The 22,640-nt window shown below is 44.2% G+C and overlaps 1 protein-coding gene across 2 annotated transcripts; it reads left to right on the top strand.

Moving 5' to 3' along the window:
• The first annotated feature begins 1,565 nt into the window (after positions 1–1,565).
• On the top strand, positions 1,566–17,545 carry HDGF (heparin binding growth factor). 2 transcript variants are annotated; one of them, XM_031966792.1, is made up of 7 exons: positions 1,566–1,664; positions 2,031–2,151; positions 12,597–12,673; positions 12,882–13,020; positions 14,842–15,027; positions 15,932–16,182; positions 16,528–17,545. In XM_031966792.1, the coding sequence occupies exons 2-7, from the start codon at positions 2,065–2,067 to the stop codon at positions 16,532–16,534; spliced, it is 747 nt and encodes a 248-aa protein (XP_031822652.1). In that variant the 5' UTR covers positions 1,566–1,664; positions 2,031–2,064; the 3' UTR covers positions 16,535–17,545. The 2 variants fall into 2 exon arrangements, with proteins under 2 accessions (XP_031822652.1, XP_031822651.1); XM_031966791.1 differs by lacking the exon at positions 1,566–1,664 and having other exon boundaries at positions 1,693–2,151.
• The last annotated feature ends 5,095 nt before the right edge of the window (positions 17,546–22,640 follow it).

Genomic DNA, 22,640 nt, shown 5'->3' with positions numbered 1-22,640 from the left:
CCAAATTGAGGAAACTTGCTATGAAGAATTACAGGTTAGCCTACAAGAGATCTCAAAAGATTATCTAGTCCAACCTCTTTATTTTAGAGAAGAGAAAAATGAAGGCTAGAAAGATGAAATAGATTTGACTAAGGCTACACAGGGAGCAAATGGAAAAGCCAGGATCCTGTCCAGTGCTGTTTCTGGTAATCTACATCCCCCACAAAAAATTTAATTGCAAAGAGCACCTTCATATGACCAAAACTCATTTTCTATTCATTTAATAAGATAATCTAAGTGCTTGTTATGAGCAGAACATTTGGCTGACTTGTGGTAGGTGCCACACAAATACTTATCCTCCTTTCTCTTTCTGTTGGGAAAGTTTAGATAAGGCATGGCTCCATCCTTCAAAAATATTACAGTAAGGTAGAAGAAATTGATATATACAGAGAAAATTATTTCTAGGTTCAAATTTGATCTTTGGGTGACCATGGGCAAGATCCTTTTGGGGCTTCAAGGAAATCTCTGACTATAAATTATAGAATCAGAATGGATAGTCATCTGCCCTTTCCTTGCAAAATAGATGATCCTGAGTTACTACCCCCATATTGCATGTTAGGAAATGAATGTTCAGAGAAATAAAATTTCTTTCCTTTTGTTATACAGATAATTTAGGATGTTAATTATTCAATCATATCTGACTTTTTTCATTTAGTTTTCTTGGCAAAGACACCAGAATGGTTTGCCATTTCCTTCTCCAGCTCATTTTACTGATGAAAAAACTAAGGCAAACAGTTAAATGACTTGTCTTGGGCCCCCCAGTTAATAATCGTCTTGAGACTAGGTTTAAGCTCAGTAGGATGAGTCTTCCTGACTCCAGGTCTGGCACTCTATCCACTTCACCACCTAGCTACCCCAATTTAGGGTAGAACATAGAATTTGTATGTAGGTCTTCTAGATTCTGAGTTAAAACTACCAAGAGATGATCATCTGGATATCCAGTAGGAAGGGAGAACCCACTTTTCAGGCAGGAGACAACCCATTCCACTTCTGGATAGTTCTCAAAGAGGTCTGTAGATTCAAGGTCTCTCACTCTTTCCCTTGTTCCACCTCTTGATGATCTATTGCTACCACATCCCTACCATTCCATAATAACTTACTAGACTGTAAACTCCTCAAGGGTAGCCATAGTCTTCTACTTTATGTCCCCCCTCCCATCATCAGGGTTGCATCATCCTGGGCACCAAGCAGAAGCTGAGTAAACATCTGCAGACATGAAACAAATGGAAAAGGCAGGAAACTTAATAGCAGTAGCATTTGGAAACTCAGTGTCGGCACAAGCAGTGATGGGATGCTTTTCTGCTCTCGAATCTCTTTAACCACAATGCAATTCAGGTCGGGGAGCCAACGAAGCAGGCTCTTTGGGCCCCGGATCGGCTCCCCTAGCAATCCAGCAGAGCATCTGTCCACCTTCCTTTTGCCACCCAGCGAAGCTGCTGCACACAAAGCCCAATCGCTGCGCTCGGCACTTCACTCATCCTGCCTGGCCCCCGGGGTCCCCAGAAGCCTGGGGTTGGGAAGGCGGGCAGGGACAGGCGCTAGGCATCGAGTGGCCGGTCGCATCGAACCGGAGCCGGAGGCCGAGAGCAGGAGAGGAAGGGAGAAGTGGAAAAGGGAGGGAGGAGGTAAGGGGAGGGAGGAGGAGGGGGCGGAGTAGGGACTGGAGGGAGTGGGGGGAAGAGGCCTCGCTCCGAGGAGGGAGCAATTGAATTTCAAACACAAACAACTGCATGAGCGCTCACCCACCTCCCGGGAGCTAAGGACCCCCCAATCAGCGGCCCGCACCCCTTTACTGGAGGCGGAGAAGGAAGAGAAGGCGCGGGGAACTGAGCCTCGGGAGCCGGGGCCAGGGGGTGGGCGCCTGTTTCAGGGCAGGGGGGATTGCACGAGGAAGAGGAGGGGGCCCGAGCGGCGCCTCCCCCTGTCCCCCTTTCGCGGTAGCGGAGTCAAACTTCAGCTCTCTCCTTCCCTGGGCCCCCCTTCCGCTCCAGAATTGAGTTTGGGGGAGCCACCGGAACCCCCAAGATGTCCCGCTCCAACAGGCAGAAGGAATACAAATGCGGAGACCTGGTGTTCGCCAAAATGAAGGGATATCCTCACTGGCCGGCCCGGGTAAGGAAGGAAAGGGATGTGCGGAGGTGCTGGGGCCGGGGCCAGGGCCGGGACCGGGCCGGGCTGGGCCGGGCCGGGCTGGGGGAGCAGATGGGTCCCGGAGGGGAGTACGTGGTGGGGGCGGGAGGGGGGTAAAGGAAGGGATAGGCCACGCTTATGCCCCAGCCGCCCGGGTTGCATAACGCGGGCACTAGCACATTGCACCCGGAGGGGGTGGGGGCAGGGGACGCCTGGGTCCCCGATTTTGCCCCCTCCCCGCCCCCATCACAGCCGGGCTCTCGGTCTCTCCACCTCCGTGTTATATAATGGTCTGGGCAGCTCGTGGGTCCGGGCAGCCAGGCCTCTTTGCCCAGGGACTGGAGAGGACTTGGCGGAGGAGAGAGGGGAGGGGAAAGGAGGGGGCGAGCACCTGGATCGGAAAGAGTGAGGGCCCTATTCAAAGTATACGTATGTAAGGGATAGAGACTACGTGCAGGTCAGTTTTAGTCTCCTTCTCCCGAATGGCCAATGTCCCTTTCCCCAGGCCCCATCCTGGTCAGTTTCTCCCTTGGGGCAGTCTCGCCAGCTTGTCTGCCTCACTTGAGGGGCTGGCTCAGTCTCTCTCCAGAAACTCCTCCCACCCCCGGGGATGAGAGATATAACCTCCCCTATATTCCTGCTCCCTCGAACACCTCCATTCTGGGGTTCCCCTCCCTGGTTCCCTCCTGTTTCCCTCTTTCTGTTTCACTCACAGTACACCACCACCACCACCACCGTTTAGAGGAGGGAAAAGTGCCTAGGCCAGCCTGTGCGTTTGTGTGTTTGGCTGTGGGAAAAGAGTTTGTTCCTAAATCCTGGAAAACTTTGGGCTTGGAAGAGGGGGGTGTCTACCTGGCTAAGGAGATAATTGGAGAGAAAGCATTCCCTCTCCACCAAAAAAAAAAAAAAAAAAAAAAAAAAAAAAAAAAATCCTTCTAACGAACTAAACTCTAATTTAAGAGCCAATGGAAGGATCTCTGGGCAGCTCTTGGAACTGGGGGTTCATGGGAGAAGGGAGCTTCTTTGTAGTTGAGGAGGGAGGGGGTGGTTGCTCCTCCCTCCCAGGTGTGTGCATCTCCCGCCACTACCGTCCTAGTGTCGGCCATGTGGTTGATCGCCACACTGTCCCTCTGCCTCTAGTAGGCCCCTGGAGAAAAGCTGGGTTGCTCTCTCAGTTCTGGCTTAGGCCTTCCCTGCCCTCAGTACCTGTCCAGGTGCGAAGTGGATAAAGAAGAAAAGGGAAAATCAAATCAATAGCCAAACTCTTTCTTCAAGTTGTATCTTTAGAACTGGAGTGGAAGTGGGGGGTTGGGAGGAAGAGTAGGAACTCAGATTAAGGAGAGGAGGGGAGATAGTAGATACAGGAAGGAAAAGGAAAGACAAAGTTGATGGAGTGTGTATCCCCTACTCCTGATTTTTCTTTTTAAGGTTTGTGTTATTAGTTACTTAGAGATAGTAAGGGAGGCTCTAAGATTCCTAAAATTATAAGTTTTACTTTAGAATAAATATCAGAATGAGGGACAAAACAAAATTGGGAGGGGGATTGTGGGGAAAGAACTCTATAGGAAAGGATCCACTTAGCGGGCAAGTGACAATTTATTGAAAAAGTGTGTGTGGGGGGGGGGATTTTTCCTCTACTTGTGTTCTTGTATGTTATATGGCTAAGTCCTAAATCTTAAATGTTAAAGTAAGGGGAGTTTTAGTGTGAATTTGTTAAGTCTGAAGGGTGTCCGTAACAGTGACAGTACCTGAAGAGGAAAATCTCTTCTTGTGTGTAGGGGTGTCTGCAGGAGGAATTTTATGTATTTGTGTTTGTGTATGAATGTGTATGTAGGAGAGATGTCTGTCAGGGAAATCTACCTCATGTGTTTTGTTTTGTGTCTGGCCGAGGGCTGCCTTCCTCTAAGTGTGTATGTAGGGGGAGTTTCTATGTGTGTATATAGAGAGGGCAGTCTTTTGTATGGATCCATTTGGATAGGATAACTTTCTATGTGTTTAGGGAGGGAGGGTCTTAGTAATAGCAACAACAATAATAATAGTTAATTTTTAAGATTTGTAAAGTATTTTATATATGTGTTCTCATTTGGTCTTCAGAAGGACCCTTTGAGGTAGGTCCTGTTATTCCTTATTACAAATAAGGAAATTGAAGAGAGGTTAAATGACATGTCCATGATCAAATAGTCTCTAGGTATTATAGGCTGAATTTGAACATAGTTCTCTTTTTGAATCCAAGTTCAGTGATCATTCCACTCCATTACATGTTCCACTCTGTAAGGGATGGAAGAGCTTAAAAATGTTTAGGGGGGGATGGGACTTTGCTTATGTATGTGTATTTAGGGAGGGCAAATCTTGTAAGTAGATCTACTTGTGACTGCTAAGAAGGAAGAAAATTTGTATGTTGGGTAGTGGTCATTGAATCTCTTCATGTTGGTGTTAGAGAGAGAGTCTGCTTGTATGTGCTGAGGGGAAAATAATTTCTGTATCTGCTGGAGGTGGGGCAGTGTCCTTCTGGGTCTACTGGAAAGAGAGAAAATCTCCCTGAGTGGTTCAGAGTGTCCTGGTAGCTTCATATGTTTGTCTGCTTCTAGGGTGGAGGTGGGGGAGTTTTTATGAGTGTGTCTGCTGGAGAGGGGAGCAGAACATTGATTTTGTGTGTGTGTGTGTGTGTGTGTGTGTGTGTGTGTGTGTGTGAGCGCTCTCATGCACTGGGAAAGTGTCCCTGTGCATGTCTGCTAAATGGGGGGGAGAGAGGGGAGGAATTATTGTCTGCATCTGTTGGTATGTTTGTCTGTCTGTTGGGAGGCAGTCTACAATATTTATCTGTTAGGGGAAGAGATTTCTTTTTTGAATTTATTTTTTAATTTTGATAATAGCTTTTTATTTTCAAAATACATGCAAAAATCGTTTTCAACCTTCACCTTTGTAAGACCTTGTGTTCCAAATTTTTCTCTCTTTCTTCCTCCCACTAGACAGCAAGTAATCCAATATAGGTTAAACATGTGCAATTCTTCTAAACATATTTCCACATTTATCATACTGCACACACACACAAAATCAGATCAAAAAGGGAAAAAATGAGAAAGGAAAAAAAAACCATGCGAACAACAAAAAGGGCGCAAATACTACATTGTAATCCACATTCCACTGGGAAAAGAGATTATGTGTGTATTTGGGGGGGGGGGTGCTTCTTATATGTTTCTTCTTAGGGAAGGCATCTACTTCACTGTGTGGGAAAGGAGGGAATCTCAAGTGTGAGTGTGTGAGTGAATGTGTGTGTGTGTGTGTGTGTGTGTGTGTGTGTGTGTGGCAGTGGTCTAAAGAAGTCTTCTTATAGATATTTCCTATAAGAGTCTTATGGTATGTGGATGTCTGCTGGGGGCAGGAGGAATCACCTTGTGTGGGTCTTGGGGGGAGGTATCTTTGATTTGTATTTGGCTACTGGGAGAGGGGGGCAGGAATCTTCTTATATGTGTTTAGGCAGGGAATCTCCTTGTTGTATGTGTCTGGAAAGGACTATACTTTTTGTATATGTGGGTGGTGTTTCCATTGGTTGGTTTTTACTGTGGGATGGTGGTGGTGGTGGTGGTGGAAATCTTGTGCTTTTTTTTTTTTTAAATCTCCTGGAGGAATCTATGTGTGTGTGTCCATTCTGTAGAAGATCTTGTTATATGTGTCTATTGGGAAGGAGTGGGTGGAAATCTCTCTCTCTCTCTCTCTCTCTCTCTCTCTCTCTCTCTCTGTGTGTGTGTGTGTGTGTGTGTGTGTGTGTGTGTGTGTCTATGTCTTGGAGTAGGGCATTTAATATGTACTTTCTGCTGGGGGGTGGTAGTATCTTTTGGGGGAGGTATTTCTCTACTAGGAAGGGGATCTTGTAAATGTGTCTGGGATACAAGTCTCTATTGTGTGTGTGTGTGTCTGTGTGTCTGTCTGTCTACTGAAAAGGGAGGGAATCTAATTCTTATGTAGAAGGGGAGAAGAGTCTGCTCCTGTGGGGGTGGGGATGTGGAGAGTCTCTAGATCCTGAACTTCCTGGCCCTTTTTATAAACCTGAGCCACACCCTCCTTTTGGCCTTTGGAGGACTATCAACCGGGCCTTTGATCTCCCCAGGAAAGTCCAGGAGGCCCCTAGCCTGTCCCCAGAAGCTGAAGAGTGTGTACTGAATGCTGCATAAATACACATACCCAGAGACACATTTTATCACTCTTTCATGCTCTTCTCCATCCTGAGCACATGTGGAGAGAGGAAGATCCAAGGCAACCGGATCATGGGCATGTAGGAGTTCATACGTGTGGGTAATGTGCACATTTGGACTTTAATCTACCCTTCTGACCCAGCTGGCATCTTGGTCTCAGTGCCAGAGTCACATTGGGTCAGCACAAGCACCAAATGCAGTACTCCCTACTCCCACTCCTACTGGGAGGCAAAGTCCAGAGGTCAGGCTGGAGGCAGCATGGAGGAAGCAGCCTGGGCTGGAAGAGGTGCCCGCCTGGATCCCCTTCTGCATTAGAGGGGAGATTGAAGAAGGCTGAAACCCCAAACATCTCTTCCTATTGGTAGACTTGAGGGAGAGGCCAGTATTTGGCTCCCGTTTACATGAGACTGGGTCTTAAGATTAAAGAATGGGGAAGATGGGGAAGGGATAAGCCAAACCTTTACAGGGTTCTATAATCTAGCCCTAGCCAGGGCTCATGTCTGGACCTTCCAGATAGTGTTATATGTGGGAGCAGGAGATCAGGCAGGGCCATTGTCAACAGATAGGAAACCAGACTCTCCCTGTCCCCTCCCCCTGGGAACCCGTTTTACTAGTAACCCTTAGTGTCCAGAATCATACCCTTTTCCGACCCTATTCCCTTCCCACACCCAACTATATCTCCCCAGTCTTCTGATTCCTTGGAAATGTACTGGAAATGTCTAGCACTTGGTCTCTTGGAATATAGTAGCTCCTCAACATATGTTTGTCAAATGAATACAATTATATGAATATGAATATAGTGATTCCTTTTATCCTCATTTGTAAGATGATGTTTAGACTGGATGATCCCAACACTCTAAATCCAGTGAATCATGGTATATCAGACTTTGGTCTGGATCCAAATCCTATTTTAACACTAATTGGGTGACCCTGAGCATGTCACTTTTCTTTAAGTAAGTTTCTTTATCTACAAAATGGGGAAGGTAATTGCACTATCTACCTCACAAGATGGTTGAGACTGGTAATCCTTAAAAGGTTATAAAAATATGAGTTGTTAATATTATCATAAGCCTGGGACCCCAGTGGAAATCAGCTCTTCCCACAAGAGAGATTCGCCATTCCTTCTCTTTCCTCTCCTGAAGCTAAATCACAGAACCAGAGAAATTTGGAGCTTGAAAGGACCTGAAGGACCATCTAATCTAATCCTGTCATTTGATAGATGTGGAAATATCCCAAAGAAATAAAGTGAATTGCACCAACTCACACAGGCAACTCAGTAGTAGAACTGGAACAAAATTTCCTGATTCCCATGCTTTTCCCTAGAAAAGTATTTCACTATGCCAGGCACTTCATAGAGTCATAGTCTTTTAGATTCAATAATATAGAAGCTGGGCTCAGGAGACCTGGGATTGGTCCCTAGGTCTGAAACTGCATCGCTCTATGAGCAATCTTTTCACTTTTTCATGTCTCAGTTTCTTGATCCATAAAATGAGGTAAGTCACAAGGGGAATAACAGATGGAGGAGATGTCTTGGACCAGGAAGATCTGGGAACAAGCACTGCCTCTAACACATACTGGCTGTGTGACCCTAGATAAGTCAAGCTCTCCTTTATGCAAGAATTGTCTTTACTCTTTTTGTATTCCCAGTGCTCATCACAGTGTCTGGCACACCATAGGTGCTTAATAAATGTTGATTGATTGACTGCCTGACCTAAATTGGTAGGGTTTTCCTCACCCAAAAGGGAATTTCCTATTCCAATGTACATCATAGATCTAATCCCTATGCCTAAAATGGAGATAATATATCATTTACTTCACAGGATAATTGTAGGGAAAACACTTTGCCAGCCTTCAAGCACTGTTGTTGGTGTTGTTATTACTGCTAATAAGAAGAGCTGGAGGTACCTCAGAGATCTAATTGATTCTAACCCCTCATTTGGCAGATGAGAAGTGAGAGGACAGAGCCAAAGTGCCTCCTTTATTTAAAAAACCTTTGCTGGGGTTGCCTAGAATCAACTTAGTTATGAGAGAAAAGGAGTACAGTTTTCTTCATCTGGGACAAAGGTTGCTCCAGAATAGTTCCAGCTGTAGAATAGGGCAAGGCTGGGGTTTAGGAATCCAGATAATTCCAGATTTTGCATCCTCTCTAACCTGTAGAGTATCTAGACTAAGCAGAAAAGATTAGAATAGTTGAATGTTAGGAGAACCCCTTGTCCAGCTTCAGAAACTAGCTGTGTGACCCTGGGATAGTAATGTAATTGTATTTGCCTCAGTTTCCTCATCTGTAAAATGAGCTGGAAAGGGAAATGACACACCAACCACTCCAGGGACTTTGCCAAGAAAACCTCAAAATGGGGTCACAAAGTTTCAGACTCTACTGAAATGACTGAACAACATAGAGATCCCCAGAGAAAGAAAAGGTGGTGGATGAGTAGTGAAGTATACTACTTGGAGCAGATTAATACTGTTTACTAGCTGCTAATCATGATTATTAACTTCCTCAGGGATCTCCAAGCACTTAGTAGCTGTTCTTCTCTTTACCCTTACACTCATAATCCCCAGCATGGAATCTCGGTGAGTGGGGGTGTTTGTGTAAGCAACTCGAATTCTTGGTATGCTCACATATACCTAGACATAACATCTTTTCTCTGTCCCTTTGCTAGTTCTTGCCCCTTCTCATACATACATGGTCTCCAATTCCCCACCTACTTTTCTAATCCCAATTGTCTCTTGTCCCAGATTATCTGATTCCTGGGTCAAATTGAACCTAGGCCATTGGGTGTGTCAGACTGGCAGTGAGCCAGTACCTATTTGGGCTCTGTCTCTGGCTCAGCCCTGCCCCATTCTGGGCCCTCTGTGGGCCATGGTTGGTTTTAAGGTTTTAGAGATTCCCCGTGGGAAATTGTGAAGGCTCAGGGTGGTCCCTAAATCAGGGGAAAGTTTTTTTGGGATCCTTTCATGCCCAGCCCCCTCAAAAGCACTGAAAATTTCTGAGCCCTTATAAATTCATCTTGTAGGCCTCCCTAAGTCTGGTTCTGAGATGCCCCTGGATCTGGGAGCTAAATAAGGCAGAGACAGGATTTTATAAAAATCACAGAATGTCACAGCTAGAAAGGTCTCTAAAAATCATCTAGGACATTGTAATCATTGTACAAATGAAGAAACAGGCCCAGAGTGGAAGAACCAAGATTTTCTGAGCCCTATGACTTATACCAACCTGGACTTCAAACAAGAGATATCTTAAGTACCTGATACAGCTATAATAGCTGTGACCTCTTACCTTCCCACTCTCACAACCCCAGCATATGTGTGTGTTTTGGGGAGGGGGAGTGTTGGAGATAGCTAAAAGAATATGGGGGGCAGGAGACAGGGTCCCTTGCTATTTGCTTGGGCTCCACCCTGACCCATTTAGCTGTGACTCATCTACTCTGAGTCACCCCCTGGGGTTGAAGTCAGTGCTTGAGATTCAGATCCTTTGGGAGGAGGAATATATGTGTGTGTCTGCATGCGGATGTTCACCAGCATATGTGTGTATTTTAGGGGAGGGAACCCCTAGACCCCAGAACTCCCACTCAGTGGAAGAATACCTTTGATTCTGAAGGAGAGAACATAATTCTTTTGAAGCATGAAGAACAAGGGTTAGACTGCAGGGAGGAATTTTCCTCTTTTTTTCAGCAGGCAAGACTTATAAAATCCTATAGTTTAGAGGTAGAAAGTGATCTAGTCCAACTCTCATATTTTACAGATGAAGAAACAGAGTACCACAGGTTAAACAACTTTCTCAAAGTGACACTGTCTGGGGCAGAAACAAACTACAAAATCAAATCCTTTAGACCCTAAATCTTGTTTTCTTTCCTTTCTTTGAATCCCCAGTGCTTAGCACATAGTAAGTCCTTAATAAATACCTGTTGCCTGCTACACTGCTTATCCCCTGCCCTCCTGGGATCAGGGTGGGACAGTGGGATGTTTTATCTCCTGGGAGATCCAGAAGTGGGAAAGAGGATCCTCCTCCTCCTCTCCAATACACACATCAAGAAAGCCCATTCTCTATGGGGGGCAGGTGAGAGTACAGAATGATCCCTTTTGCTGTGGGTGTCCTACTCATGCCTAGACAGATTAGGAAGGCTTTGGGTATTCCTCTGCCCTTTGGTCCTGCTCTTTTTTTGGATAGAGTTTGGGATTGTAAATTTGGTGTCTTGAATCCTTTCTATTTTTAATTCCCATTCTTTGTTTTCCCTCTCCCCCCACCCCCGGGCCTGGGCAACTGGATGCCTGGGTTCTTTGCCATGCTGTGCGGCTTTGGGGAGGGCGGGGCTGACCCTTTCTAAGCCAGTTTTCCGGTGGGGGTGTGTGCTTGTGCGTGGGCCCCGGTGGAGACTTAGGAGGGAGGTGTGAGGTCTTTGAGATCTCTGGAATCTGGTGTAATGTAAGTGTCGGGCCTTTCTCTGGCTCTGACCCATAAATGGCTGGAGTCACACCATGGGGAGTGACGGAAGACCGCGTGGGTGCCTGCTTCCCCGGGACAGCCTCCATATTCCTCTCTGCCTTTCTCTTGGCCTCAGTGAGGCTTGCATATCTGCCCCTTGGACCGTAATTTTCACCCCTACCCCCAGCCCTGGTTTATAGTTCCTGAAGCGCTCTACCCAGACCCAAAGGGCTGGGACTCGGGGCTTTTGCTATTATTATCGTGTCTCCCTCCCGGGATCTCTAAGCACGGGTATTTCAGATTTTGCTTCTTGTTGGCCCCTCAGGGATGTTAGGGGGTGGGGGGTGGGAAGGCTGCTGGTAATAGGGCCCAGGTGTCCTGGCAGAGGAACTCTCCCTCTAGCCCCTAGCCAGGTCTGAAGTTCTAGACACTGCTCTCCCGTGCTGTTCTCCATGTTGGGAACCTTGGTGCTCCAGTCTCCCTGCTGTGGTTTGATGGAGAGGACTCAGGTGTCCGACTCCAAGCGGAAGACGTGGGGAGTGGAGCGAGAGTTTTGTGTAAGTGGAAGTGGCCCAGTATCCCCTCCCCCCCTTATCCTGAAGGGTCAGTGGGGGAGGGGTGGCCACATTCCTGGTTGCTGAGTGGCCCGGGGGCGGGGCCGGGGCCGGGTTGTCATGGCGACAGGGATTGTGTGCTGGGGGAGAACCTGCCTTTCCATCCCCACCCCCACCCTGCGCACACGTGTATGTGGGAAAGACCACGTTCTCGGGTTCAGGGCTGGGCTGTTTCTTTGCCCCTGAGGGAGGAGGCAGCTGGGGACCAGGACTTCTGCCCCGGGGAGGAGCTCTGGATGAGACCACATGGGGGGAGGTTGTGGTTAAAGGAAGCTAAGTGGGGGTGGGGACAAAACTGAGCTCAGATTAAAAAAAAGAAACACCAAAAAACAAACCAACAAACAAAAAAACCTTTTTCTTTGAGTTTAATTTTTTTCTTTTTCTTTTTCTTTTCTTTTTTTTTTTTTTTTTTTTTTTGAGGGTCGCTCTGTTTGCCTTTCTGAGAGATGTCTTCTGTCTCTCCTGAGGTTTTTCTTCCTGGCCTATGACTATTTCTTTCTGCTGCCTTTGTCTGTCTGTCTGTATTAATCACACCCTAGGTCAGCAATCTGTCCTGTCTCCCCCACCCTGGAGCAACCTCTGGGTCTTCAACCAACATGGCTACCCAGCCTCTGTGCGGCGGGAAGCCAAGCTGCTAGTAGGGCTGCAAAGACTGCTGGGAGGTGTAGTTTTCCATGCCTTCTCTTCTGCTCTTGATGGCCTAGCCCAGAATCCTGGGAGCTGAGGGTTTCATGCCCCTTCTGCTCTGGGGCCTCCTACTGTTCCCAGCCCTCCCCTTTCTCCTTTCATGTTTGTCTCCATCCTAATTGTCTCACACCTTTTAATAACAACCTTCCAGACCTTGGAAGTTGAAAGAGGGGAGGGGAAAGAAGTACTATTTCCTTGGCTGTGATTAAGCTTTGTTCTTTGCAGAGGGACCAGACACACATGGGTTGTTTCCACTGCCCCTAATTTAGAAGTTAGGAGGTCCAGGTTTTGATTTCAGTGCCCTCATTTATAAAATCAGAGGGTTAGTTCATATGACTACTATCTAAAGCTCTTCCATGGCTCCAATGATGTGTGGTGTAATTCCCTCAGAAATGAACTTCTCCCTCTCAAGCAAATATCCCCAAGATTTATATAGGAGGTTGAGCTAGCAGTTTCATGTTTCCTTCTCCTGTTCCCCACCCCACCCCATCCCCCATTCCTACCTAGATTGATGAAATGCCAGAGGCTGCAGTGAAGTCAACAGCCAACAAGTACCAAGTTTTTTTTTTCGGGACCCATGAGACGTGAGTGAGCTTTGGGGGGAAAGGGGAAAGAGGGAGAGGTGAGGGGGAAGGAGGATCTGGAGAAGTGGAAAGACAAAGGGTTGTAGGGTGGTTAAAAGGGGCATAAGTTGGGGGGGTTAGGGAGAAAGTATGAAGAGAAGGGGAGTGTCTCTTTTCTCTTCTGCATGGAGGCAGTCTGTAGAATGACCTTGCATTTCTTCCACCTTAGAGCATTCTTGGGTCCCAAAGACCTCTTCCCGTATGAGGAATCCAAGGAGAAGTTTGGCAAACCCAACAAGAGGAAAGGTTTCAGTGAGGGTCTGTGGGAGATAGAGAACAATCCTACTGTGAAGGCCTCTGGCTACCAGGTAAGCTCTAGTTCCAGATGGAGGAACCTCCAAGGAGGGAATAGTCACTTTTCTCAAAGAGTTGCTATGGGGGAGAAAACTCAGCCTATATGATGTGAGAACTGGTAGTGCTGTTGGGTGGGTGGGGAATTTTAGCAGAAGGGTTAAGAAGGAGATTATAACAAGAGAGAACATGGGGGTGAAACAGTTTATTTAGAAGTTCAGATGATGGAGGGTAAGACACTCAGGTTTCATCTGCCAAAGTACAGAGTCAGAACTCTGAGGCTCCAGGAAAGGAGGGGGGGAGGAGATGGGGAAAGAAGGAAGCCGAGGAATTAGAATTGGGCAGAGGGTCATGTCTGTCTCGATAGGGGTGGGTGTTGAGGTGAGAGTGAAATAGCATTTATATTTGACTCTTCTACATCCTCATGTCTTCTATTCAGTTACTTACCAAGTCTAAATCACAATAAATATCTCTGGCCTCTGATAATTCCTGCTTCTCCCTATTGCTATCCCAGGTCTTCATTATCAATATTGACATTTTAAATGTCAATATTGGCCTACTAACTGAGATTCTTCAAGTCTTCTCTTTAATACAACCTTCTTATATTACCAACAGTATTTCATTTTTTTTGAAAAATTCATACATCTAATCTTGTTACTCTTATTCACAAAACTTTCATTGGCCCCCTCTTGCTAGCAGATTAAAATTCAAAGTCTGATCTGGCATTTGAGGCCATCCATCATTTCTATAAAATCAGTAAACATTTTAAAAGCTCTACTGTTAGCACTGAGAATACAAAGAAAGGCAAAAAACAGCCCCAACTCTTAAGGAGCTCATAATCTGATGGAATTAGATAGCTGTCCTGGGTCATCTCCTTAAATGAAGAATTTTAGAGAAATTCTCCACTGTCTACTCTCCATTCTGATCAGAGGCAGGCAGGTGTCAAGGGTGGGGAAAGGGGAATGACCTTTCTGCTTCATTTCATATTCTTCTTTTGTATCAGCTCTATACTGTTGTCAAACTGGATTGCTCCCTTCCCTTTGGACACACTGAACTTTCCTGCCTTTGTTATCCTGTTCCTAAACCTGTAATCCTATTCCTCTACCTGCTAAAAGCCTACTCCTTCTTTAAAGCTCAGCTTAAAATCTATCAATCTCATTCTAAGAATGAAATAGCTCCTCTGGTTCTTAACCTTCTCTCTAAGACTTCACTGACTACTTTTTTGTTGGCATTTACCAGGTGCATTTATAATATAATATTCTTGTTACAGCATCTAGTCATTGGGTCTTCTTTACCTATTAGAACATGAGTTTTAGATCTCAAGGATTTGTATTTCTCTCTGTGCTCTAAGTACAGTAGGCATTTAATGAAGGTAAACTCACATTAACATGCATTAATTAAGCATGTAATTTATCATGGAGTCTCTTCCTATAAGAGGCTTATTCAACTGAGGGAGTCCATATATAATAGATAAAGTGATACATTGTAAATAAAAAGTAACAATGATGAAATGAATGGAAATTTTAGAAGTTAATCCAATTAATGTCTAAAATAAAAACAGAAATTAGAGGAAGTAACTCATCAAAGAGAATTCCTGGGAAGTAGCTTCTGGATTGGTGGGAAAAGAAAGTTTGTATGGGGGGGGGAGGGGTGGACATGGGTATCTCCCTTCTCATCAAACATCTTGATCATTTTATTTTCAGGAACTTAGAATTAAGAACCCATTTTAAATAAAGATGGAAGAGGATTTGTGTAGGGGAAAGGGAAGCAGTTGACTAGGGAAAGAGGCACAAATAAGGGGTCTGGGATCTACCTCTTCTTTTTGATCCCCCCACCAGCCATCCCAGAAAAAAGGCTGTCCAGAAGATGCTGAGCCTGATCGAGAGGTATCAGAAGGGGATGGGGAGAAGAAGGGGAACACAGATGGTAGCAGTGACGAGGAGGGAAAGCTGGTCATTGATGAACCTTCAAAGGAAAAGAATGAGAAGGGAGCACTGAAGAGGCGAGCCGGGGACTCACTGGAGGTAACAACACTGTCCTGGGATATCCCAGATACCTGAAATTCGAATGTTCGATCTCTTCCCCAAAATTGTAGAAAGGCAAAGTTCAGTTCAGTGTGAGGAGAAGTTTCCAAACCATCAGGTCTGTTATAAAGAATGTGTTGTTTTGGGAGCTAATGGATCTCCTCATGAGTTTTTCAGATGAAAACTTGCTCTCCATTTATTGAAAATGGTTATGGGGGAGGGATTCTTGCTTATGATTGAGTTAGATTATTATGATATATGTTATGCTATAACTAGATATAAACCACAGATAAATGTGTATACACTAGTGTGTAAATATACATATGTGTATAAAATTTGATCCTTTGATCCTTCCAACAACCTTGTGAGGAAGATGCTGTTTTAAATCCCCATTTTGCAGATGAGGAAACTGATGCTGAGAAGTTTGATTTGCCATTACACTGTGCTGCCTCTTGGGGGGGGGGGGGTTCTACCTCTGAGATTCCAGGGAGTTGAGTAATAGACCTGAATTGAGAGGTAAAAGAAGTTGGAGGAAGGAGTTTGAAGGGAAGCTATGTGCAAGCTCAGGAAGCCCTGAGCTAGGAGTCAGGAGACTTATTGAAACTAATCTTGAACAAGTCAACACCTCTGAATTTCAGTTTCTTCATGTGTAAAATGATAATTTACTTCACAGTGTTGCTGTATCTGCCAGTGCTTTGTAAAGTATAAAGCCTTGTGGAAGTATATTATTATTAAAAATTATTATAACTTATAACAGGAGGATGAGATTTAAAGAAAGGGAGATGGGAGCTCATGAGTGAGATTAGTCTGAGTATGAACTAAGGGGGAAGGAGGTACAGGTAACGATCCCTTTAACCTAATCTGTACATTTATTCTCCCTCCTGCTCTACTCAATTGAATTTAGGATTCCCCCAAACGACTTAAGGAAACCCAGGACCCTGAGGGGGAGGGGGATGAGAAAGAAGAGCTGGCTCTAGAGGGAGAAAGAGCTCTTCCCACTGAAGGGGAGAAGAACAGTGCCCCCTCGGAACCAGGCCCCGGCCGGGGTTTGGTTGAAGAGGAAGAGGAGGAGGAGGAAGACGATGAAGAAGAAGAAGAAGAGGAAACTGCCAAGGAGGAAGGCCCTACTCAGGGTGTCAGAGATCACAAGGAGAGGTAAATGAATGAGGAATAAGGAGGGATCCACCCCCATATAAGATCTCTCTTAGGACCCTTCTCAGAGATTCATTTACAGTGTAGTCTTTAGGAAAGACTTTCTAAATTCTAGAATAGTATACATTAGGATGTGGGCATTTGAAGGGGAGGGGGAACCATTTCTAAGACCGGGAAGGATTTCCTGTGGTCTGTCTCCTAATGTCTGTTTGAATATAGGGGTGGGAGTGGGGCGGGGGATGTATCCTGTTCTAGAAGCAGCTTGTATAGGTTATGAGGGAAGAAGTCTCCAGTGAGCTGGAAACAGAATGGACGCAAAGTAATTCTCTCCTGCTTTGTCTCCTGCAGCCTGTAGCCGACAATGTTTCCAGAGGAGCCCCCACCCTGTTCCTGCTGCTGTCTGGGTGCTATCGGGGAAACTGGTCATTGCCTGCAAACTGGGAACCCCCCCCTTCTCCTGCCCCCCGCCCCTGATACCCTGACATCGGCAGCTCTCTCTTTCTCTCTCTTTGAGCACCCTCTCCCCACTCTCCCTTGGGCCCAGTCCATACTGGGTAAGGAAGGAAGGGATCAGGGCCTGGCACCACTGTCTCCCACCACTCTCTCTGACCCTCTTCTGCTAGGCAGTGGAATGCCTCCCCCCTCTCCTGAGTCTCAACCTCTTCCCTGCTGTCCTCATTGGCCCCAGCTCTGATTTTGGGAGGACCCAGTTTTGGGAAGGGTGCTAGCTTCTGAGGGCTGTTATTTCAGTGGGGAGTTGACTGGGGCTTTCCTGGACTAGCTAACTTCCTGACCTTTCCCTCAGCCTTTCCCCACCTCCACCCCCCATTCCTGGAAAGACTGGTGAGTGAGGATGTGGGTTTTAGAATGGAAAGGATGGAAGGTAGACTATAAGAAGGGAGCTGCCCAAAGTTTGGGAGGAGGGTGCATTACATGAGGAAGGGGGTGAATAATCTCTGCCCTCCAACCCTAATCTATCATCCCCTTGCCCTGGGATGATCTGCTGATTCAGGGAAAGTCTGACAACTGGAGTGGAGTTAGGTAGGGGAATAAATGCTTGGTGATTGGTCCCTATTCCTGCCTTTGGTACCCTATAACATTCTGGGAGTGACAGCTGTCCTAGTCATTGTTTCTAGGGTTACAATCTTGGGGCACTGAGGGTCTAGCAGAGGGTTAGGTAGTCCTTGAGTAGGTTCATGGAGAAGATAGCCTGGAGAGGGTATGACTATATTTGAAAGCCTCTCCACTGAGGGGTGAGAGATTGCCCTTCATACTGTTATCTGTCTTCTTGCCCTTGGCATCATAAAACTCCTTCCCAGGGCCCAACACCTGGGAAGAAGTTGCCCCAGTGAGATGAGGTGGGGAAGTTGGGCATTAGACCCTTCCCCTTCACTCCTTCTAATCCCCATCCCCTGGTGCTTCAGGCCCTCTTTACAGGAATATTTATCACCAAGGCAAAGAAAAAAGTAAAGTGGCATTTTTTAGGAAACATTTTTAATAAAAAAAAATTACAAAAAATATTTTAAAAGATTCCCTAATCCTCCATGCTCCTCTTTTCCCTTTCTCTCCCTATCTTCCCACTTCATCTTCCCTATCCTCTTGTCTTTCCTGACCCGTCCTTCCCCTATCTTCATCCTACCCCCCACTCCCTACTGCTACACCTGGATTTTCTGATTTGCTGGAAATGTAGTTGTCTTATTTGGGGCTTAATGACTTTCTTTTTTTTTTTTTGTAGCTGGGCTTTGGTTTTTTTCTTCCTTGTGTCTCTCTTGTGTTTTTTCCTCTTCCTTGTTGTCTCCTCATCCACCCCCAGGAACTAGACCCATTCCTCTTGCTATTATCACCAGATTCAATTTGTAACCTACAGAGAGAACAAAAAGAGGGAAAAAAGTCTCCTACCTTTCCCCAATAATCTTCTCTCTCTCTCTCTCTCTCTCTCTCTCTCTCATTCTCTCTCTCTTCTCTCTCTCTCTCTCTCTCTCTCTCTCTCTCTCTCTCTCTCTCTCTCTCTCTCTCTCTCTCTCTCTCTCTCTCTTTCTCTCTCTTCCCCTCCCTCCCTCCCTCCCTTCTTCTCTTTCTCTCTCTCTCTTTTTCTCTCTCTCTCACTCACTCATCTGCTCCCATCCCAACAACCTCCTCCTCTCCCTTCTCCCTGGGCTCTGATGAAAAGTTGCCGACTGTAGCTTTGGAAATTTAGCTCTAAGAACCGGTAGACAATTTCAGTTCTAGGACAATAAACCTGTTGATTATTATTTGGGGCCCTGGCTGGTTCTGTTTTTTTGTGGGGGGCATTGGGGAGGAAATTGGATATGAGCTCTCCCTCTCCCTTTCCTTTTCCCTTCTCCTGGCCCTAGAACTTAGGATCATTTGTGCAACAGCTTGGTTGCTGCTTATTAACAGGGACATCTTAAGGAATTTGAATACTGGAAGCATAGACTTTAGCCTTAAACTTAAAAAAAATAGTCTTAATCTCTTTCATAATAATAGTGAACATTTATATAACATTTTAAGGTTTGTGAATTTCTTTACATTTGTTTTCTCATTGAGCTTCACACCAATCTTGTGAGGGAGGTGCTATTGTTATCCCCAGTTTACAGATGAGGAAACCCAAATCAGGTAAATTATGTGAGTTTCCCAGTGTCACAAAGCTAGTAAATGTTCAAATTCCAGTCAAATTGATTTAATTCTTAAGACTAGCTCTCTATTCATTTTACTTCTTAGCTGCCTTTTTATCCAGGTGACATAAGGATTCTATACTAAAGTTATCCTCAGATGCTTCAGAATGATATGGATGTGACTGAAGTCTCAAAGGCTGTGCCAATGGAGCACAAATTTCTCCAAGTCTCACTGGTATGGTTTTGAGTATGGTTATGGACTATGAAGAATCATACCATGTCAAAACTAGAAGACTCTTCTATCTTATGTAGTACTAACCCTTTTATTTTGTAGGAGAAGTAATGGAGGCCCAGGGTAAGAGAAGTATTTTATCTAGAGCCATACAAGGGAGTTACTGGTAGAGAAAGGACTCTGACATATTCCTAGCTCTCAATTAGTGTATTTTTTTCATCTGCCCTGCTGTTTCTCTGTTATCCAAGGACCAACCTGTCTAACAAGAGAATCTCATTCCCAGGACATTGGCCATCAGGAAATGAGTCTTTTTTGGATACATTAACGTGTTAGACTGCTGTGGTCTGGAAGGGTTTTCATTTGTATCAGTGGGTTGGGCACCTAAATTAGGATAGCTAGCTGGCTTAATGAATGAAGTGTAGGATTTAGAATCAGGAAGATGAGTTCAAAACCTGTCTCAGACTCTGGTTTTGTGACCCATAGGCAAGTCACTTAATTGCTGTCATCCTGTTTCCTCTTCTGTAAACTGAGGGTAATAATAGCTTTTATGTCCCAGGATTTTTGTGAGGATCAAATTAGGTAATATAAACATTATATAAGGGTTCCCTATTAATGTTATTAAACTCAGATCCCGATATCATAAAGATATTAGGCTACAATGAACTCTAAAGGGACCCTTTTTTTTTTTATTTACAGGTTATATGTATGGGTAACTTTGCAGCATTAACAATTGCCAAACCTCTTGTTAAGGGACTCTTAAATGGGGAAGAACAGGAATATAATCAGCATGTGGAGGGGTGGGTGTGTAGAAGGGCATGTAGGGGGAGGACCCATGGAATCAGAAGAGTTGGAATGGACCTCTGAGGTCTTCTAGCAGACCTACTGTAACTGAAAAAGAAATATCCTCTATAAAATCAACAAGGTTTTGTTCTAGTTTATGCTTGAAGACTTTTGGAGATGAATAACCCTCTACAGAAGCAGTCCATTTCACTTTTAGACAGTTCTGATTTGGCAGCGTCTCACTGTCCTTATTTTTACCCATCTGACCTCTCAACAAATTCAAATTCATCAGTGTTCTTAAAATGTGGCATGTAGACTTAACACATTAAGATGTGGTATGATCAGGGCCTGGTCACACACAGCAGGATTATTATCTTCCTCACTTTGGCCATTTCTTTTGTGTAGCCAAAGATTATATCTCCCCTCTTAAAAATGTTAGTGGATCTGTTATCACATCAATTTAGGTAATCTCACATTCCTTTTTGCTGTTCAGTTGTTTTTTTAATTGTGCTTGAGTTTTCATGACCCCATTTGGAAATTTCTTGGCAAAGACATGGGAATAATTTGCTTTTTGATTTTACAGATGAGGAAAATGAGGCAAACAGAATTAAGTCACATAGTTAGAAAGTGTCTGAGGCCAGTTTTGAATTCGGGAAGATGAGTTTTTCTGATTCTAGACCTGGCACTCTATCCACTGTGTCACCTTGATGTCCCAATTTACTTTTAAGCATCTGTATTTTGTACATATGAGTCATCTTTTATTCTCCCTATGTGACCAGCTTACCTCTTCTAAACTTATATGTCCTTGATGACATCTATTTTTGTATGTTCTACTGAAGTGCTGCTCTTTTTCATCACACTTATCCCCCAAGTTTTCCCTCATGTCAAAGAAAAAGAAGCAAAAGCCACTTATTTGCCAAACTTACAATAATCTGTCATGATTGTCCCACATGTTTCTGTAGTAAGGGAAGAGATATTCCTTATCTCAAATCTAGGACTTTTGCTGCTTTTCCTATTACTCAGAACTGAACTTCCTCTTTGCAATCTTTTCATTAACATTGTTATTATTATTATTATTTGCTGAGGCAATTGGGGTTAAGTGACTTGCTCAAGAACACATAGCTAGGAAGTGTTAAGTGTCTGAGATTAGATTTGAACTCAGGTCCTCCTAACTTCAGGACTAGAGCTCTATCCACTCCACCACCCAGCTGCCCCATTAATATTATTTTCATAGTGTTTTTTTATTATATTATTTATCTCTTGGCTCTGTATCCATTCACACAAAATTCTTCATGTTTCTCTAAATTATGAGATTTTGCTTTTTGTATAATAATAACATTCTTTTGCCATAGTTTTTTCAGCCATCCCTCAGTTAATGGGTATCCACTTGGTTTCTTTGCTGCCAAAGAGTATTTTTAGGAATATTTTCATATACATTGGCCCATGGGTTCTGTCTGACTTCCTTAAGGATGTGTGCCCAGTAGTTGGATCACTAGGTCAAAGAGTATAGGTAGTTTAATTCCCATTCCCCCAGTATCCCTTTTTTCCCCTTTAATTAAAACAAATCCAAAGCAATTGGACCACTTTATAGCTCCATCAACAGGGCATCTGTTTGCCCACTTTCCAGTACTCCTCCCCCCTTTCTCTCCCTTTTGTCATCTTTGCCAATTTGGATAATGTGAGATGAAACCTCAGAACTGTTTTAACTTGCATCTCTCTAGTAGTAATTGGAAGCATTTTTCTTGTGATCCTTTATGGGTTTTGATTCTTTTAAAAATAGTTCATATCCTTTGAACCATGTATCTTAAGGGGAATTGCTCTTGGTGTCTTATATTTTGTATTTGTGCCAATTCTTTATATGCTTTGGTTATTCTATTTTTACTGGTAATATATATTGCAAGGGTTTTTTTTTTTCCTCTATTGTTTCTCTAATTCTGTCTTCATTGAGCTTATTGGCTAAAAGCCTTTTGGTTTTATGGAGTAAATATTTTCTGTCTCATATTTTATAATCTCTGTTTATTTAGTTAAGAATTCTCCCCTGGGATAGTTAAAGAAGGTACCTAACCTTATTCTTTCTTTCTTTTTTAAATGCTTTAGTCTTTTATGTTCAAGTCTCATGCTACCTGGTTTATAATCATGATGTAAGCTTAACTTTCACCAAACTACTTTACAGTTTTTCTAATTCTTGTCAAAAAGTACATTCTTTGTCCAATAATTTATTTATCAAACTTTGCACCATTATTTTCAATTGTTTCTGTTTCATGTTTATCTGATCTGTTCCAACCATCTGCTTTTCTGTTGCTTAACCATCCTAGTTAAGCATTGATATTGCTTAACCAGTATCAAATAGTTTTGAGACTTTTGTACTAGAACATGGTTTGAGGTTTAATAATGAAGATCTCCCTCAATACAGCCTCTCTTGTATCCACCATGTTTTTGTTAGTGACCCTGTTGGTACCTTGCAAATGTGACTGATAGATCTCAAGAGTCTTTTAAAAAACTGTTAAAAGGCCTGCACAATTTTCCAATGTAATCTACCATTTTATTCACTTTTGTCCTAGGCCTACTGTCTTCCTCATATGTATATGGACACACATATACATGAGAGTATATATGTAAAAATGCATGTGTATACATATATTATACATGTAAGTAAGTTCATGCGCTAGACTGACTGTCCAACTTCATGTCTTATCCCAGACCAATGGGGTAAAATTCAGATTGATTACTGTAGCATATACTGATTTAGAAAACCACAAATTATGGGGCAGCTAGATGGTGCAGTGGGTAGAGCACTAGCCCTGAAGTCAGGAGGGCCTGAGTTCAAATCTGAC

This window comes from Sarcophilus harrisii, chromosome 4 (assembly GCF_902635505.1).
Source record: "Sarcophilus harrisii chromosome 4, mSarHar1.11, whole genome shotgun sequence".
In the NCBI taxonomy this organism is placed as follows: domain Eukaryota; kingdom Metazoa; phylum Chordata; class Mammalia; order Dasyuromorphia; family Dasyuridae; genus Sarcophilus; species Sarcophilus harrisii.
The sequence above is the reverse complement of the archived record's forward strand: the minus strand, read 5'-3'. Positions and strand labels throughout refer to the sequence as shown.

What these genes read in the sequence shown, in the direction of transcription:
- HDGF (XM_031966792.1), top strand. Translation starts at nt 2,065, where the DNA reads ATGTCCCGCTCCAACAGGCAGAAGGAATACAAATGCGGAGACCTGGTG. An exon ending in TGAAGGCCTCTGGCTACCAG is followed by an intron (nt 13,021 to 14,841) that starts GTAAGCTCTAGT and finishes TCCCCCCACCAG; the next exon opens with CCATCCCAGAAAAAAGGCTG. An exon ending in GAGCCGGGGACTCACTGGAG is followed by an intron (nt 15,028 to 15,931) that starts GTAACAACACTG and finishes AATTGAATTTAG; the next exon opens with GATTCCCCCAAACGACTTAA.